Source organism: Lepeophtheirus salmonis, chromosome 14 (assembly GCF_016086655.4).
Source record: "Lepeophtheirus salmonis chromosome 14, UVic_Lsal_1.4, whole genome shotgun sequence".
Classification (NCBI taxonomy): Eukaryota; Metazoa; Arthropoda; class Copepoda; order Siphonostomatoida; family Caligidae; genus Lepeophtheirus; species Lepeophtheirus salmonis.
In genome coordinates this window covers 43,856,434-43,873,070 of record NC_052144.2, presented here as the reverse complement: position 1 = coordinate 43,873,070, position 16,637 = coordinate 43,856,434, and the positions used below count along the sequence as shown (strand labels likewise).

The 16,637-nt window shown below is 32.4% G+C and overlaps 2 protein-coding genes across 2 annotated transcripts; one reads left to right on the top strand and one right to left on the bottom strand.

Annotated features, from left to right (window-relative positions):
* The first annotated feature begins 5,217 nt into the window (after window positions 1-5,217).
* On the top strand, window positions 5,218-6,671 carry LOC121129671 (protein-tyrosine sulfotransferase-like). The gene is made up of 3 exons (XM_040725401.2): window positions 5,218-5,320; window positions 5,435-6,298; window positions 6,361-6,671. Exons 2-3 carry the CDS (start codon window positions 5,465-5,467, stop codon window positions 6,559-6,561), a joined length of 1,035 nt encoding a protein of 344 aa, XP_040581335.1. The 5' UTR covers window positions 5,218-5,320; window positions 5,435-5,464; the 3' UTR covers window positions 6,562-6,671.
* A 2,834-nt stretch (window positions 6,672-9,505) lies between these two features.
* Iml1 (GATOR complex protein Iml1) lies at window positions 9,506-15,460 on the bottom strand. The gene is made up of 8 exons (XM_040724853.2): window positions 15,138-15,460; window positions 14,891-15,070; window positions 12,816-13,245; window positions 12,348-12,754; window positions 11,583-12,279; window positions 11,082-11,506; window positions 10,702-11,006; window positions 9,506-10,581 (listed from the first exon to the last, which is right to left on the bottom strand). The coding sequence occupies exons 1-8, from the start codon at window positions 15,335-15,337 to the stop codon at window positions 9,686-9,688; spliced, it is 3,540 nt and encodes a 1,179-aa protein (XP_040580787.1). The 5' UTR covers window positions 15,338-15,460; the 3' UTR covers window positions 9,506-9,685.
* Between the last annotated feature and the right edge of the window lie 1,177 nt (window positions 15,461-16,637).

The window sequence follows — 16,637 nt, the reverse complement described above, 5'->3', positions numbered from 1 at the left end:
GTTTTAAAAGAATTCCATTAGCTAAGCTCCCCCCAATAAAAATATAATCCTGCGGACGCCCCTGGTGGCACAAACAACAGCTATTTAGATGTCCTAATCCTAAATATCAATAGAAGAAGATCATGTTTTTCCTTCTCTTTACTGATTGACTTAAAATTGTCAACTACCTTAAGGACTATTTTAAAGGTCTTGAAGACAATTTATGTACTACTTTGTGAGCTTAATTTAATTAATTCTTATAATTAGCCAATATTTATTAGTTGCAATATATTTTTCATTATGGTAATGTGTAGTGCAGTTTATTGTAATATTAGATCAACTTTGAGTAAAAAGTCTGCAGACTTATGGCCCATGGCCCCCTTTATATAGTCCTTTATATTCCAAACCAACCTTTCAGTGAATTAAAAGATTATAATTCAAATTGTATATTAAACAATATACAAAATACAGTTGTTAATAACAATTTTAAATTATAATTTAAAAACTATATATCATACGAAGACATTTCCTTATAGAATGACATCACACTTTTGATTGAATGGTTTTTTATAGATGACGTCATAACGTATTTTTCATATTTTGTTAAAAGTCATCGTACTTAAGAAACAAAATTTTACCCCTTCTAATAATAGCTATATCAGTTGATATTATTTTGTGGAATTATGTTATATGGTAGATAAAAGTCTAAAGTTTACCGAATTCTTCCTTTACTTGACCGGAGATGTCCGAAAGTTGACGAAAATTAATCTTTTTTAAGACACAAATTTTAAAAAGTGAATTTTGAATCTATTAGAGCTATTTAAAATGAATTTTTTCTTAGAAAGAGTTGTCAAAACAATTTATTTGTACCCATAGACAAATGTATTTTATATGTCTCGTACACAAAAAAACTGAATATGTTATTAAAAATCAAATTTTTGCAAGTCTTATAATTTTGATGTCAGCTAAAATGAATTTATAAAATCAAAAGTTGATAGACAAACCCTAAAGTTTTCCGGATCCTAACTGTAATTTATAGGAGATTTCTGAAAATTTACCTTTTTAAAAAATTAATTTTAAAAAGGCAATTTTGAATGTTATATAGATATTAAAAAAAAAAAAAATATGCACTAAGTTGTAGCTGACATAAAAATGTATTCGTAGCTTTATATAGAAATCTGTTTTCTATGTCTTGTATCCTACTAAATTTGTAATTAGGTAACAACATTTTGCAAATGCAATAATGTCTATGCCAGCTGAAAGAATTATATAAAAAATTTCTAGTTGATAGAGAAAAGCCAAGCAGAACCACGACACTCTGGTCAACGACCTCTTAGTAAAGAAGACAAAGGCTTCCACAGATCTTCGTAACAAATTCCGAACCGCACTGGTGAAGAACACTTCTGACCTCGAGGCCCAGATGACCTTGTAAACAAACAGCCTCTTGGAACAAATGAGGACTCGCCTATGTCAGAGCACTACTGCAGACCCCTAGCGTCACAACGAATTTATCACTGGGTGCAATAGGATCCTCACCGACCTATGCAGCGGCACCTCGCACTTCAACCACACCTCCGACCGCACAACCTGCATACAATCCTACACATACCAGGAGCCATGCACACAGTGAAGGCAGCACTACCATCACCTCTAACAAAAAATACTCGATACAGCAAACTTTCGACAATTCCGTCACTGGTGGGAGAACTGGCATGCTTCATCGTAAGCAAAAAAAATGGTATCCTTCCATCAGTAACAACATAGATGGAACTTTCTCAGCACTCTGGGAACGCACGTTATACAAATCCTGGAGTACTCGTTTAAGATAGACTTCCAATCCTCCTCTCTCACAATTAACGCCCTACTCGAGCATCTCCATGTTTACTGCAGACGAAAAAATAGCAAAGTTGTTACTGAAAAAGAAAACAATTACTTGGGGAATTATTTGATAAATATTTATTCACACTAAATAACATGGCGGTCTAAGCAGAACTATGCAATCATTTCTGCGATGCACAGATTGTCAGGCAAATTGTCGTGGGGATCCGTGACTACGATACAAGATTTGCTGTAGAGAAAGTCTACCTTCCCTACTCTAGATAGAGTAATCCCCAAATGTTGGGCCAAAGAGTCGGCTAACAGATCTTGCTCAAAGATTTCCAACAACAGATTCAGCATCTTCAGGAAAGACACAGATCCACATCACTTGGATGATCTAAAATCTCAGCCAACCCTTTTCATCAATCACCGATGGACCCAAGCAAATATGTAGAAACTACGTCAAAAACCCCTCACCAAGTAAACAAGCATGCCCTATAAAGAGACAGGGTTGCAAAAAAAGGTACATAGGCTTTTTTGAGGCTGTTAAAAACCTCCTTAAGAAATTGGACATAATTTTGTAAAAATTAAAAGCATCATTTTTACTAGTATATTAGAGCCCTATATATTTCAGGACCCCTGGGATTGTGAACGGGTATAAGCCTGAGCATTAGTGAGCGGCACACAAAATTCTTGAGTGAGAGCAAAACATTGGATTAATCATTTTATGGATTTTCTTAAATATTTTAAATATAGTTTTAGATCTTTAAGTTTTATTCATTCTTGTACCTTATTTCCCTTCATTTTTTGGAATAAATAAAATATAAAAATTTAAGGAAATTAATTACATAAAGAGTTGTCAAATTCAAATAAGAAAAAATGAGACCCGCTCATTTTTGATTGAGCGGGAGCACGCTCATTGCTTTAAAAAAAACGAGTGGGAGCGACAGCATGCTCACAAAATTAGTAACTAAGGGGGAGTAGGAGCGTGCTCAGGATTTCTTCAGTGGACTAATGCTCTGACTAAATATATTAGGGATGAAGTTCTTTATTGACAAATGACTTTTTGGAGGCTCAGCCTAAAGGACTCAAGGCACAGAAGGAAGGACTTAGCAGTTTCAATTCTGATTAGCTTAAAATTAGAAGCTGCCACATGTTCCTCCAGGCACGCAGCCAGTTTGAACAAACTGTCAGCCCCCTAGTGAAAAGTGAAGAATAAGGGCGACTACATCACAACAATAACACGATATTATAATTTATAGGTCGGTGTTAGGAACATAGTCTTCGTCGTTTATAGATTGAATTATTTATTTTTCTCTTAACCGCTCTTTTCCTAGAGTCCTTTAGCTGAACCCATTCCATATTCATCTATTTCAAAGAGGAAATACTTATTTCCTATCTTTATTAGTGTTGCGTTTTCTGAGACCGTTATACCTTTAGGCTGAGACCATTAAAAATCTCAGTCTGGACCGGTCTCATAGAAAAGTTCGGTCTAGTTTGGTCCCAAAAAAATCGGTCTAGACCGATTTTACAGATAAATTATTTATAACATGACATCATATGTATTTTCAAGTACAATGACGTCATACCAAGTTTAAATAGAGATAGCTCGCATGAATAAATTTATGTTATATGTATACAGTTTAGTTCTAGAACATATCGTTTACTTTTGAGATTTTCAAGGTTATCCAAATATTTATTCTTTTTTAAATATAATAAATAAATCAATAACGGTCGATCTAGAAAAAAAAGAAATTGGTCTCTCGTAATATACATATGAGATCGAAAAAAATCTGTCCAAAGGGTAAGACCGAAAAAAATCGGTCCATAAATTGAGACCGAAAAAAATCGTAATAAGTAATTTTTTCTAGACCAATCTGGGCCGAAATATCGGTCCAGATCGGTCTAGAAAAAATTAGTTAAGACCGAACCGAAAAAAAAATTCCGTGCTGGACCGAGTCTCAAAACTAATCTTTATATCAAATCAATTTATTTGTTGTTCAAGAAGAAGCAGCAGAGGCCTCTCACATATTATACATGTTCTTACTTTCTCTATGATTATTATAAGAAACTTGCAAGAAAGTTTCTAATTGTACTGCATCACTTTTGTACCATGAAATCATTGATAGTTGATTTCTTTCAATAATATTCTTAATTGTCATCCATTTTTGTGATGCTTTTCAGAGGTCAGAACAAGAATTTCATTACTATGGGCTTTTTTAGAATAGATTGTAATGCTGGGGATATATATACATATTTGTTCAAAAATTAAAACCTGTCTAAACTGGTAGGTTTGCTTGGGACACTAAGAAATTTAAATTAATTAAGAATTCTGACCGTCAAAATTTTAAGAATGATTCTCGCTCCATGCTGGAGTTGGTCACGGCTAATAGAAATACAAGGTTAGACCATCATATAATCGGGCTTGCTAGAATTTTAAATCTGATGCATTGTTCCAATCGGTAGCCAAAACAGGAAGATTTTGGCAAAACACGCAACCACTCATAGTCGATGACGTCATTATTGCTAGAATTTTCCATTTAATGTATCGTATCGACATCAGGGTAAGGAAAACAGATTTTGACAAAACACGCAACCATTCATACACTATGACGTCAATATTAAAAAGCGTGGTGGAAGTCAAACATCAGTCGTACACGCGTTATGGTATAACCTTGTATTTTCATTAACCTAGGGTGTTGGTTTGTATGTTTGCACCCTGTTTTTAAAAGGAGAGTAGATATTGCCAGGGACATTAATAATTTAAAATTAATTGTGAATTCGTACGTTTTTTATGGAAGATTATAAGTTTCAGAGAGGAAAAAAATATTCAAGTTGAACTGTCATTCACTTAACTTTCATTTTATTGTCAAAAATCTTTTTTCTTATTGTCTTATATAAATAGTCGTTTGTTAGTATAAAAAAATACTATATAGAGGCTGCAGTGACCTTGAAGATTAAAAAAATGTTACTAGAATCACATTTTGAGCCCTAAAAACCTACATCAAAAATTTCAGCAAAGTCCATTAATTGGTTTGGCCGTAATTTCCGGATACACGTACAAAGAAATAAACACATAGACAATCGCATTTAATATTATAGATATTAAATATTAATATTCTCGCTTGAATAAGAAAATACCGATGACTCACAAGGAATATATACATATGTTACGGGCAATATGTTAAATCGGGCATTTATGAAAATGCCCGTTAGAGAAGGCAATGGGCAAAATACCCGGGCAATCTATAAAATTTCTAATAGAGTAGTCATTTTACGTTCCTTCACATTGTCAAGTAAAAGGATTGTGGGTAGTATGATTGTTAAACAATTCATTGAAGGCATACTTATATTTTAGGTGTATTTGAATATTATGTACACGTATTTCTATGACATATGTATATTTTTAAATCATATATATTTCATCTGTCCACATGTCCTTAAATTTGTGTATTTTATTCATATATTTTAGTTCCTTAATATTTATTAATACCATCGTTATCGTCAAAAAAAGTTATTTCGGGTAAATTATATTTCCATATATTCTCCTAAATTAATGGAATTGTATGTATTTATTATGTTGGAGTTATTAATTCAAAACGTATGTTCTATATTATTATCAATTTCTTCTTTTTAGATCAATTTGTTTCTAAAAGGAAATTTGAAGATGCCTACAAGAATTAATCGAAAGCCCCTCCTCGGAATATGCCTATTCTTTGTTTTAATATTTTTCATGTTTATAAAATGGAAAAATCCAGGAAATTTGTGTCCCTTCCAAGTATCTCCAAAAACTTTTGTGATATCAGAGGAGGGATCTCTCTATGAATATGATAGAAAATCACCCATCATATTTATTGGTGGAGTACCAAGAAGTGGGATAACGCTAATGAGAGCAATGCTAGACGCACATACATCTGTTAGATGCGGGGAAGAAACTCAAGTTATACCTAGTATGCTCCAAATGAGATCTCGCTGGAGGAAATCTAAGAAAGAATCTACAAGACTGGAAGAGGCGGGTCTCACGGCTGAAGTTATTGATCAAGCCATTTCTAGTTTTATTTTAGAAATTGTCGCCAGATACGGTGAACCAAGTGAAAGACTTTGTAATAAGGATCCATTCACACTACACAGTGGTGTTTACCTTAGGAAATTATTTCCAAACTCTAAATTTATCTTCATGGTTCGAGATGGAAGAGCTACGGTTCATAGTATAATTACTCGTCAAGTAACCATAACTGGATTTGACCTTAAATCCTATAGACAATCACTTCAGAAGTGGAATAGTGCCATTTCTGCAATGAATACACAGTGTGATGAAATTGGTCCCGAATTTTGTCTCATTGTGAAATACGAACAACTCGTCTTACATCCTAGGCCCATGATGACTAAAATATTAAAATTCCTTGACCTGGATTGGACTGAAGATGTGTTACATCATGAAAAGCAGATCAATAAACCCCATGGTATTTCTTTATCTAAGGTTGAAAGATCTTCGGATCAGGTAATTATTTTTTTTCCTCAACTTGAATTTTTCTTTATTAAAAATATAAATGTATTTCTTAGGTCGTGAAACCTGTCAATTTAGAAGCATTATCTAAATGGGTCAACAAAATGCCTGATGATGTTGTTCAAGATATGGCGGAAATCGCTCCAATGCTACAACATTTTGGATATGATCCCAATTCAAATCCTCCTTCTTACGGGAACCCGACCTCTGATGTCGTAGAAAATACCAATGAAATCAAGAAAAACACAAATAAGTAGGATGAACAAGGAAAGCTCGTGAAGAAAATATCCAAAAAATTGTGAGATCAAAATTAAAGATTTCAATAACTCTGGATAATATTTTAAAATATATTTTTATATTTTTGAAATCATGAGCCTTCAAGGTAATCGAGTCATTTTTATACATCCTAGCTACTTGTTATGTTATTTTTCTTCTCAGTTTATTTTCTTGTTGTCAGATTTCCTTTGTTCACTTTTTTGAATTCGTTTACTTCAGATTTAATTCGTTTAATCGTTCATTGTTCACTTTTTAAACGACTTTTCGTTTCTTTTAAACCAATTTCAGAAAGATAAAACGCAACTATAGTTAATCAAAAAAAATTACAACATCTTCAAATACAAGGATCGTCAGACTTTTCACGGGCCAAATCCGGCATAACATGCAATTTTGCTGGTCCTCTTATTACATAAACACATCCAAGAATAGGCTGGGTAAGGCAAATTGGTATCGCTCTTTTAACTGAATAATTATTTGCATGAAGTTGTGTAGGCTGTTCCAGCAAGTTTGAGTCGGCGTGACCAATGCTGTCTTGTCACCAAAGTTAACTTTAACCTCATCCCAGAACTTAAAAGGGTGGTTGTATCTTGACTATACCCCTTGCAAACGCCCAAAAATTGTATGTGATATCTGACATTGTTCTTTGGAGTAGAAATCGTTCCTCGGAAAGTTGCATTTCATGTCACTTCCATTGGTGATTTCTCTAGTCCTTGAGGACCTCCTGTGTCGCCTTAGTTACGTTATCGAACGAATGTGTCCTTCTCATTTGACGACAGGCAATCATAAAGTTTTCATTCGAGATCCTTACATTCTTGAATACCAGCACGTGTGAAGTCATTCCCTGACAACTTTTGCGCCTCTTGACGAAAAATCGCTGGTTTCTCTGATAAAATCCGTCTCTTGCAAACTTTGCTGGAGATGGATCTTCATATCATTGTATACACTGCCAATTTTTCCCATTAGGACATTCCTGGACGTGTTTTTTAGGCTGAAGAGTCTTGATCAACTTGATGAAATTTTTTTATTCAACATGATTAAGTAAAGACCGCTCTTAATGATCTACTCTACGACCATTTTTGTCCCCGGTTGCACTTTCACTCAACACTACAGGGATTGGTTTCTGCTTGAAATGATGAAAACGATGTAAAATAATCATTCTCAACATGCTAGGGATTGATAAGTCATGATTCCTCCTCATCTGATGTTTGGGATTTGAATTGAAAATTGCTGAGGCTTGCCACGTTGTCTAGGATAGATTGAGAGACCTTCTCATTTAACGAATGTAAGCCTTGAGTCACTACATACTAAATTTTACTACAGTGAAAAACAAGGACTTACAATTATAACTTCGCAATAAATCCTCAGGGTTACGCTCTGTCTTTTATGAGCAAACACGGATGTTCAATAAGATTTTTTTGATTCATGTATGTGTCTGACGTTCGTCCCACTTGGAAAAACAATGATAAAAACTTCAAAAACAGAGACAAATACAGATTTTAGACATAAAATAAAAGTTTTTTCAGAATTCTGAGTAACGTATGTAGGGCTATGCTTAATTCTGATCAGACTAGATCCTTGGGCTCGGATGACAAGTTTGTTTTTCACTAATAAGTGTATTTTTTTCATAGAACAGGATCGATTCCCCTTGTCTCAAAGTTTTTTTTTTAAAGGTATGAGTTGTCTATTCGAAAATGCATAAAATAAATCCAAAAAACAAATTATTGTACTAACGGAAAAAGGGAAAACGTATTTGAAATTTGAATTTAAAAAAGGGGACTTAGGTAAATGAAGAGAGAAGAGGATTAGCGAGTTATTCTTAATATATACCTTCATTATGATTGAAGAAGGAACATGGCAAGTTAGCAATGGCAATGATAATAAATAAACCACAAAGTCAAACATTTACCTGTGGACCCGGGTGTATTATAGCATCTTAGAAGGGTTCTATCCTGGCATGTTTCTTCATCATTCAATGTTTTATCGTCCAAACATTATATAAATTGCAAGGAAATTGTACACGATAATATTGTCTTGCAATGAAATGACTCACAATCATATTGCTTCACAATGATCCACAACGTTTTTGTCTCACAATGATAATGGACACAACGATATTATCCCATCGTTTTTAACCGCAACCTTTTTAACACAATCATTTTAGAGCGAACCAAAAATCTTCTCTAGCTAAGCTATGTCCGTCTACGGGACCTCGAATGAGCATCTTCTAAAGAGTAAGGTATATTAGAAAACCTTATAGCTCCCAAGGTTAATAGAAATACAAGGTTAAACCATCATGTAATCGGGCTTGCTAGAATTTTCAATTTGATGTATCATACCAACAAGACAGACAGATTTTGACAAAACACGCAACCACTCATCTATTTTGACGTCAACATTAAAAATGTGGTGGAAATCAAACAACAGTCGTACACACGTAATGGTATAACCTTGATAGCTCCTAATAATATATCCAAATAATAACTAAACTGTATCTCTAACGGACAAAAAAAGTTTATGTACACCAATACATTTTCCAGCTATTATTCACGTGGGTCTTCGTTTCGCTACTTAGTATAAAGCTTTAGAATACTCTAGTCTATAAGAAATATATTATTATATCGAGAGGAATATAACTATTTTGTGAAAAAATTAATCAACAATTGGATTATTTATAGAAGATATTGAACAATTGGGATCTGGGATAATTTATTCTAAATCAACGATTAAGTACATATATTTTTAATTCTTTCATCGTTCATAAAGGATTATCAACAATCTTTGTTAGTTTCTTCTCTATCCTTTTCATACTCATACAATTTTTAATGAAGTTTATCAATGTGATGGGTGAGTGATCTTTTCATGTATGATTGTATGAATATTTATAATATAATTTGTCCCACTCTATGTGTTGTGTCAACTCATACATTTTATGAAGAATTTTTATTTAATGAAATTTAAGACGAAAAAATGAAACAAATATTTATATATTAGAGAATATTATTTTTAATGAAATTCCAATTCGTGATGGAGAACAAATGAATGATTTACTCTATATTATCGATTAATTGTGAAAAAATATGATATTTTTCCAAACTAAACGTTTTTCTATTTCCAACACTCATTCCAAAAATTTTGAAGGCGTCCATCTTCATTTCTACAAAAGCTACGAAAGTCAGATAGCAATTTATCCATAAATAGTATGCTCCCAGTGGCACCCGTATTACTCATCATTTTCCATCGTCTAGATATCATAAAATTCCATGACCAAATAAAGCCAGTCTTGCTATGGTCATACAGAGGTCGGAAATCTGTTTGATCATATGTTCCTTCAAGATTTTCGTTAGAGTTAGATACCACTGAATCTCTATATCCTTGGATTCCGGTATTCAATTTGAGTTGCGTTGGAATTAGAAGAAAACAGTTACCTGTACAGTGAATGTACTGGTGGTGAGTGGAGAAAATTGAAGAAGAACGTTGTTGGTTGTAACAAGGAATGAAGCCAAATCGTCTTGCGATAGTTTCACGGAAAAGAAAAGTCCTTTGTTCCAACGTAAAATTGTCTTCCTCTAATAGCGAAGGTGATGTTTTCCAAAATTCTGTGTTTAGTTCAATAAAAATTGGTCCACGAACTGGATCACTATTCGGAGTAACAGGGAGTGCAAAAGGATCGCTTGGAACAGGTATAATGAATAACCCGTACATTTGTTGTCCTTTACGAGACCACCCATGAACTAGTTCGGAAACAAGAGCACCAGTTGCTACACTCCATTGAAGAGTCACCTCAAAGGCAGAGTCAGAATCCACATGGGTTTGATATTTCAGATGGCCCCATTCCTGACGATCAGATTTATTATTTGTATCAATATTTAGAGTGACAGATCTATAAGTAGGATTCCACTCCTTGCTATACTTATTGATTGTTTTTTCTAACAGAGAATTACTGATTTTGTCGGCACTAAATTGAATTTCGACCCACTCATTGTGAAATGCTTCCACATCACCTATTCAAATATATAATTGAATCAATATAATGTAACTTGATAACTATGTTTTCAAAAATTCCCTAATGACTGCAAAAAAAAAAAAAAGAATTTAAAAGCCGATTTAATTTAATACTTTACCGTGATAATAAGTTTCCGAATCTTCGTCAACAAAATAAAATAGTACAAAGCCATCATTAAAAGGAACGTTAGGATCTCCAGATGCATGTTGAATAATACAGTGTTGACGCAATCCGTCTAATTCTGCTACTATTTCTTGTTTTTTGTTCAAATCAATTTTACGGAGTTCTAGAAGGTACTGAATTGCTTCTGCAGCAATGAATGTGCTGGATGGAAGGGTTGCTTGTTTATTCAAATAGGTTAGCTTAGACTTTAAATATTGTACCACATCTTCTTTATCAATAGAAGATTTTTCATAAACACAGCTACAAAAAAAAATTTAGTTAACTTTTCTCCATATTAAATGTTGGACGGAAGCAAAATAAAATATAAAAAATTACCCTGATTTTTTTGAGCGTCGGATATTGTTGAGGCAGGTTTCTGCAAATTTGAGAAACCCTTCTCTAACACAATTGTGAATGTCCAAACACTCATAAATATCACAGTACTTGGAAATTCCGTCCTTAATTTTTTTTGTATAAGGTATAAATGAGGTTAAAGGCATGATGTGCATACGGAAACGCCAATATTTGAGAGACTCTGTAAGTATAAAGTCCCTATCTCCTCTAGTACACACATAGTAATCCATATGATTCCAATTGAAGTTTTCTAACTTCTGCGTATTGAACTCAACCCAAGAAACTTCGTAAATGTCATTATCTGGAGCTTGAAAACGATATTTATATGAGTGATTAGATGTATTAACAGGCGTTATAGGACTGTAACGAGTCACGTGAATAGTTTGCATATTCGCACTTAGAGATACCTTTAATTAATACAAAGTCAGGAATGAACCCATAAATATCGAATGGATTCATACTTTTATTTATTATATGACCTACCTTATGGTATATTTGTCCAATAGATAACCAAAACTCTATATGTGGTAGTTGTTGAACCGTTTTCTGTTTGATAAAACTATTTTTTATTTTTTCGGAAGGAAACTCTACGATTTGAAAGCCTTGAGCAAGTCTTTGGGATATCAATTCCCTAAAAACTTCCATATTATCACAATAGCATTTGACACTTGATCCAGAATTACCAGAATTGTCATTAATTTCATCTGGATTTAAACTGTATTCATTGAATACATAGTTAAGCTCAATATCCTTTGAATCAGGTAAATAGTCTGTGGTGATAGGAAGTGAGGCTGGAGTAGTAAGAGATTTCCAATCAACACCCATTGTGCAGTTTAACACTGAAGAGGATGAATATTCTGAGAAGATATGTGTCCATCTTCGACGATTAGATGTAATGCGTTTAGATTTTGACTCCGGATCGAACAACAAAAGGCCAGGTCGAACGTTATCAGCATTTTCTTCTGGAATGGGTAGTTTTTTGAACTGAAAATCATCGTATTGTTCAAAAAAATCGCTTGATTTTGGATCAATATGATCAAAAGTCCCTCCTGGCATAAATGGTTTGGTGATTCCATCTGGCACAATGTCATAGGGAACTTTGATACGAGGGATAAAATTGCTCTTTAATAACGTAGATCTATTGGAGGTATAAAAACTAAGATGAATCCAATGGGGTATTCTATAACAAATAAAAAGAACATTATATGAATAAATGTGGGTTCCTAATTACTTTAGTGGCCCAATTACCCATATTCTCCTTTTTTATCATCATGACTTTGAAATTTAAAAAGTGGTACTGAATGCAGTGGCTGCTCTCCTACACAAAGTAAGTCACTTCCAACTCCGGAATCGATTATTCTTCTTTTAGTTATTAAAGATAATTCTCTATCAACAGTATAAACTCCTACTCCAGGGGTAATAACAATTGTTTGTTGACCGGTCCGGTCCAAATTCCGATTGTGATAGTGGTTGTCAAACGTATTTAGAGACATGTTGATTACCTCTAGAAAGTTCCCTTCAGAAGCACTTGATATATAAGCCTCAGGTATTTGAGTTCCTTTAGATTTATGATAGTCTAACAAACTTTTTTTATAAGTAGGAAATATATTTCTAAGCTGAACTAAGGTTGGCCTCCAGTCTGTAAATCTTTCATTCTAAAATAGAGGGAGGAAAAGCTTGAAGTTGAATAAAAAATTACTACTGATATATTTTTACTTGGATTATAACACGGTAAAAATCTTCATAAAAGCGTCCATCATTCTTTTTTATCACACAAGATCTCATTTCCTCAGGAAAATCTTCAAAAGCATGTGCAGTATAATAACATCTAGAGAAAAGAACAATAGTTACATCATGAACGCACCCTTGTTGTACCCATCTTTCAAACAGTTCTGAGAGAAACCCATCCACAATTTTATCAAAATAATCATTTCCGCCCCACATTTCTGAACTCATTTGAATATAAAGGTACACCATAGCAGATAAAGATCTAAAAATGACTTTGGTTTCAGGAGTAACAACTCCACATGCTTGAAGAACACCTCCTGGCCCTTTAAGTCTTTCTACTGTAATCCAAATCCCAGAAAAATTGATGCGTTTTAAAATATGAAGACAGCGAGATTCAGTGAGTAAATGGTTTTTCAATCTGAAAAAAAATATATTAACGTATGAGCATTATGTCGTAAGTTTGGACGCCCACAATTTCGAATAGGATTTATATAAGGAAAAAAGTTAGTATTTAATTAATAGGAATATTGAATTCGATATACACAATAATAAGACATTTAGAGATGAGAGTAATATATTCAAGTCTAAAATTATTAACACATTTATGAATCAAAAGAGTAAGTCCGTATAATATTTATCCTATAATATGATGATATTAGAGCATTAAAGAAAATGGTCTTTACATAATTCATAAAAAAACCTTTCTTTCAATATCCTTGCAACTATAATAATGAATTATAAAACGATCAAAATTTGTCATTTTGATAGTTTTTAGATTCATTAGTCACGATTTAGCATTTTGAGATTCATACTATAACAATACAAAGATTAATAATTGAAAATGTTATCAAAACATAGCAAGATAAATAAAACAAAAATGTATGTTAAAAATTTAACCGTCAAAACTAGGGCTTAACCAATATGTTGATGAGTTGTTTAAATTAGCCAACACTTAACAATGACTACCAGTACATTAATACCTTTTGCTTTGCGATCAAAAATTTGTATTTAAAAAAAAAACTAATAACATTTTTTTTTAGATTAGAAGCATATTTATGTAAATAAAATTATTTTAAAATTTATTATTCGTATATACAAAGTAATTTTCAATTACATTTTTTAACTTTGTTTGTAATTTGCAATATTTTATCTTTGCTCAAAATATCTGCAAAGAAGCAATGAATAATCCCAAATAATCTACTATTTTTGAAAAAATGTTTGGATACGATTTACCAGACAAAAAAAAACAACTATTAAAATGATAATACTTTCAGTTTCAATAATTTGCTTATGATATCTATTACCTAAAAAACCATAGAGATTAGTAGTATATCCAAAGAGACTAAAAATGAAAGAGGAGACAAGATTGGTTAAAATAAAAAGTAAACAAAAACGGTGTAAATGATTTATGTTCATGCTTCACGTAACCTCGATCAAAAAATATAGAATATAAATATCCTTCGTAGATGATTAGGGTTATGTATTTTTGTTTTAAAATAACTTTTATTATTTTTTTTAGAGTATAATTATGATGCAATGGGTTTAATTAATATTTTATGTTCCTGGTTTATTCTAAAGAAAAATACATAACCCTGTTCAAAACGTTGATTTTTATTAAATGACATAAGATGAATCTTAGTCAAAAGACGTGATAGCAATGAAGAGATGAAAAAGCGCATCAACATAATTTTAGACGAATCAGAATTAGAGATAAGAAAAAATATTCTTGATTGATATACATGACGGCTTTTATAGTCTCTTTAAATATACTCATGTTCATATGAATAAATGGGTACATACAAAATTACTCGCTAATGTGGAATAATCTGATATAAATCGATGGATGAATCCAATAAACTTATATTGGTCTAAAAAATCAACGTTTTAAAGAAGCAGTCAAAATGTTCTAGTCAATAACAAATTATGATAGTTCAAATTTAAAAGCATTGGTACTTTTTAACTTGAGAAAATTGGTAGTAGTTTTTCTAGCGATATAGAGAAGCACTCTCAAAATCATTTTTGCAAAGTGTATCAAAGCTTTCATGAATAAATACTATACCCACCTCCACATTTCACTTCTTCCCAAATACTCTTCCTTAAAAATAACTTCCAGGGATTCCAATTTTGGAATTTCATCTTCTTTGAGCCTTCGTAATCTAACTGGTTCATAATTTCTAAGACCAAATGCCTCTGCAATTTCTTTTGCAATATAAACTGCATTTCCACTACAGACCGAACTTCCTCTTTAAAAAAAAAAAAAATAGAATCAGTAGACAAGGAATAGTTAATACAAATTATGAATGAACTCACCCAGAATTGGTGTGGTTAAGGGAAGACTCTTGGACTTCGAGTATGAGTCTTTTACATGCTTGCTCCTCTTCTTCGTCTTCCGTGTGATAGACTTCTACAACATCATTCGGATGGAGATCGGGGAAATCTATTGGGCTTAATAATATCTCTTGATCACTAAAAGTCTTTGGAAAGGTGGATAACTTCCACGTTTTCGTCATTTTTAAATATATGTTAATGTTAAAAAATAAAATATATAATAAAAAATTATTTAAAGGGTGAGTCGTCGTTACATGATGTAAAAAAACAGAAACTCAACTTCAAGACTAACGCAACTCTTCATTGATTTCCTTTGGAAATACTAATAATCAATACGTTTCAAAGCAACTCATCTTTAAATTTGATCAAAAGGGAAACAACCAAGCTTAAATCTAAGAGATTAGTTGTAATTAATTCTTCTTATTTGGTATGTTATACAAATGATTATGTAAGAGGTTGTGTGACTCTAATTAAGGAGTCAGTATAGATTGGTAATTACTGATATATGTTGTTTTGACAGAAGACGGATTGATTTTGTAGTAAATACAAATAGTCTTCAACTTGCTGCTACATAAATTCCAGCTAGATGCATAATAATATAGATAAAATAAAACTATTTTTATCTTTTTCCTTAAAGAAATAAAGGCTATAGTAAAGAAGATAGTTAACATAGAATATTATTCGGCCTTTGAAAAATTTATTTTCTACACACCAAAATTATTATTTTTACTTCCAATTTTATGGATTTTGTATACTGTTGTGATATATATTTTTTACGTCTTGTATGATTATTATTATGTAACCTAAAAAATTGTATTTTAGACGAATATGATGACCAGATTATCAAAAAATTTAAATGACTCCGTTGTTGTCGAATAAATACAGGGAGTCCTCAACTTGGGGCGGTTTTTTGTCATTATATAAAATCTGCGTTGTACGTGGACTTTTTTAGTACTAAAAACCTTAAAATGTGATAACTTATTTTTCAAAGTCAATTTTGTACTAATTTTCTTTTTTTTTAAAGTATAATTAAGACAATAAAGACCTTTTATTAGTTATAGTCAAAAAGAAGTTGTAAGCATTGTTCTAGTATATATAAAAATATATATAGTCCCAGGTCTTACTCATGTGACATAACTCATAATAAGGAAGACCTGGGAGTTATGTCCTTGTTAATTTTCGCCTCCTTCCCTTCCCCCTCGTCACAAATGTTTTTTACTGATTTAATGAATGAAACGTTTCTTCAATTCAAGTTTTATAGAAATCATGGACATCTCGAGCTCTCGTGCTCCATACGTCCATAATAGAAATGCATTTATATTAACCTTTTGTTTCTTTAACTGGCCCCGTATTCTAAAACTAGCATAAGTGTAGCTAATTTCTTATTTTTGGAAATCAAAATATGGTCATTTAGTTTCTTGATTAAGCAATCCAATTTGCTCTTACTTTTGCCCCTCTCCTCACTTTAGTACCTAAAGACCT

Coding starts and splice junctions, on each gene's coding strand:
- LOC121129671 (XM_040725401.2), top strand. CDS start 5,465: ATGCCTACAAGAATTAATCGAAAGCCCCTCCTCGGAATATGCCTATTC. Junction 6,299..6,360: donor TTGAAAGATCTTCGGATCAG/GTAATTATTTTT, acceptor TGTATTTCTTAG/GTCGTGAAACCTGTCAATTT.
- Iml1 (XM_040724853.2), bottom strand. CDS start 15,337: ATGACGAAAACGTGGAAGTTATCCACCTTTCCAAAGACTTTTAGTGAT. Junction 13,246..14,890: donor GGAAGAAGTGAAATGTGGAG/GTGGGTATAGTA, acceptor ATTTTTTTTCAG/ATTGAAAAACCATTTACTCA. Junction 11,007..11,081: donor CGACGCTCAAAAAAATCAGG/GTAATTTTTTAT, acceptor TTTTTTTTGTAG/CTGTGTTTATGAAAAATCTT.